Source organism: Hipposideros armiger, unplaced genomic scaffold, assembly GCF_001890085.2.
Source record: "Hipposideros armiger isolate ML-2016 unplaced genomic scaffold, ASM189008v1 scaffold_677, whole genome shotgun sequence".
Lineage (NCBI taxonomy): Eukaryota > Metazoa > Chordata > Mammalia > Chiroptera > Hipposideridae > Hipposideros > Hipposideros armiger.
In genome coordinates this window covers 2093-4814 of record NW_017732027.1, presented here as the reverse complement: position 1 = coordinate 4814, position 2722 = coordinate 2093, and the positions used below count along the sequence as shown (strand labels likewise).

At 65.4% G+C, this 2722-nt stretch overlaps 1 protein-coding gene across 1 annotated transcript; it reads left to right on the top strand.

Moving 5' to 3' along the window:
• The first annotated feature begins 764 nt into the window (after positions 1–764).
• Positions 765–2716, top strand: PSAPL1 (prosaposin like 1). The gene has a single exon (XM_019626431.1). The coding sequence runs from the start codon at positions 777–779 to the stop codon at positions 2337–2339; it is 1563 nt and encodes a 520-aa protein (XP_019481976.1). The 5' UTR covers positions 765–776; the 3' UTR covers positions 2340–2716.
• The last annotated feature ends 6 nt before the right edge of the window (positions 2717–2722 follow it).

The window sequence follows — 2722 nt, the reverse complement described above, 5'->3', positions numbered from 1 at the left end:
GCTGTGCCTCAGTCGTCCCCACCGTGTTCCCACCTCCGAGGACACAGCGGCTTCGGGCCCCAGGGGTGTCTGTCAGATGAATTCACAAATGCTGGCTCTATACGACCATCATTCCAGCCTGAATCTCCCTCTGGTCTGCCCTTCGTGGGCAGGGACCCCCAGGGCTGGACGTCACCACGGGCTCAGATGTTTCTGACAAGGCCGAGCCACGGCGGCACCTCCCAGGTAGAAAATGTGAACACTCCATCCCTCAATAAATAAAAGCAAATCCGCCCTGCTTAGCTCCAACCGCCTTCCCAGGGACGCTGTGCAGACAACAGCGCCCTCCACAGCCGGCTGAGCTGCGTCCCGAGGGCCCCCAGCTGACAGCTGGCCTGGGCCTGGGTGTGCACAGGCCTTCCTTCCTCCCAAACAGCCCTCCAAGCAGACCCCCGGGGGTGCCCACTGTCCCTCTCCAGCAGTGTCTGTGCCCCCCGCCCCCACGAGGGTCGCTGGCAGAGGCGGCATCGCACGGTCCCTGAACGACGGGCACNGTGCTTCATTCAACACAGGCTGGTTCTGATAAACACGTCCAGGGGACAAAGAGCCGAGTGGTGTGCCAGGCGGAGGGCACAGCAACGAGGCCCGTGTGGGGAAGCCGGGGTGTGAGTCAGGCTTCGGGAGGTGGCCTGGAGGGCGGGGCCCTGCTACAACCCCCCAGGGGCCCAGTGGGAGGGGAGGGTTTATAGCAGCAGCCAGGCTGCCGGGCACATTGAGCTGCCAAGTCACCGAGCAGCATGCTCCGTGCCCTGTTCCTCCTGCCCAGCCTCCTGGGGGCCGTCCTGGCCAGCCCCATCTCGGGCCCCCAGGAGTGTGCCAAGGGCTCGGCGGTGTGGTGTCAGGACCTGCAGGCAGCGACGAAGTGCGGGGCCGTGGGGCACTGCCGAAGCGCCGTCTGGAGCCAGCCCGCCGCCAGGTCCCTGACCTGCGACGTGTGCCTGGATGTGGTAGCCGCTGCCAACAACGGGCTGAACCCCAACGCCACGGAGACTGACATCCTGGCTTTGGTGACCAAGACCTGTGAGTGGCTTCCCAGCCAGAACTCTTCAGCCAAATGCAAGGGGATGGTGGACGCCCACAGCCCAGCCATCCTGAACATGCTTTGGGGGTCCCCGGGCAGTGCCCCGGCACAGGTTTGTGCTGCGCTCACCCTCTGCCAGCCACTGCAGAGGCAGCCGGCCACCACGGGGCCACTCTCCGAGGAGGACACATCCGAGGTGGTGGCCCCGTTCATGGCCAAGGGGCCCCTTGGCTTCCGCCCTCCACAGGCCCCTGAGGACGCTGTGTGCCAGAACTGTGTCCGGCTGGTCACCCGGCTGCAGGAGGCTGTTGGGTCCAACTTGTCCAGCTTGGCTGAGGTGGCCACGCAGGAGCAGTGTGAGTCCCTGGGGCCCAGCCTGGATCTCCTCTGCAAGATCTACATACTTCGGTTTCTTGCCCCAGCTGAGCACACACTGAAGCTTGTCCACCCCGAGGAGGCCTGCAGGATGGGAGGCTTCTGTGAGGAGCCACAGGGACCCGCCCGCCTGGCTCAGGTGGCTGCTGCGGAGGGGGTCCCTTCCCTGGAGTCCCCAAGGAAGAAGAGTGAGGTCCTGATGAAGGCCGGCCTGACCTGCGACGTGTGTCTGCAAGTGGTCCAGGAGCTGGACCAGTGGCTGGAATCTAACAGCACGGAGGCCTTAATCAGCCACGCCCTGGAGCGGATGTGCTCAGTGATGCCCGACGCCATCGCCCAGGAGTGCGTCACCATGGTGGACACCTACGGCCCCTCCCTCGTGCAGATGGTGACCAGAGTCACCCCGGACAGGGTGTGCACGGCGGTCCGGCTCTGCAGCAGCCGGAGGCGGGCCCGGGACATCCGCTGGCCCCACATGACCACCCTGCCACCCCTGCTGGACAGTGAGAGCGAGGGGACCTTCTGCGGCGGCTGCAAGAGGCTGCTCGGCGTGTCCTCCCACAACCTGGAGCGCAAGAGCACCAAGCGCAACATCCTGGCGGCCTTCAAGGGCGGCTGCACCATCCTGCCGCTGACCTACATGATCCAGTGTAACCGCTTCGTGGACGAGTACGAGCCCGTGCTCGTCGCGACCCTCAAGGAGATGATGGACCCCACGGCCCTGTGCACGAAGATGGGCGCCTGCCACGCCCCCAGGACGGCGCTGCTGGGCACTGACCAGTGCGTCATGGGCCCGAGCTTCTGGTGCGGGAGCAAGGAGACGGCCGAGCTGTGCGGCGCTGTGGAGCACTGCCAGCGTCACATATGGAAACTGACGCGCTTCCACACTGAACAGCACGCGTGACCGTGGCTGCCAGCCACCCGGCGCCTGCCAGTGTCCACCCGGGAGGCCCTTATCTCCTTGAATCCCACAGGGACCTGACGAGGTGGGTGCTGTCCCCATTCCCATTCCACAGATGAGAAACTGAGGCTCAGGCGGGGAGGCTGCGGAGGGGCAGGGCTGGAGGTTGGACCCCACAGAGCCCTGTCTCAACAATCGTGCTGTGTGGCTCTGGCCTTGCAAGTGTCTCCAATGGACTGGAACCAACTGCTGCACCCACCCCTGCCCCGGCCGACGCCCTCAGTCCCCATCACTATGCTGGTGCTGGCCGTGTGAGGGGTCTGCAGTGGCCTCTGGTGACCCCTCTGCGCCTTGCAGCTGAATGTGCCTGCTGGGAGCTAGGCTGG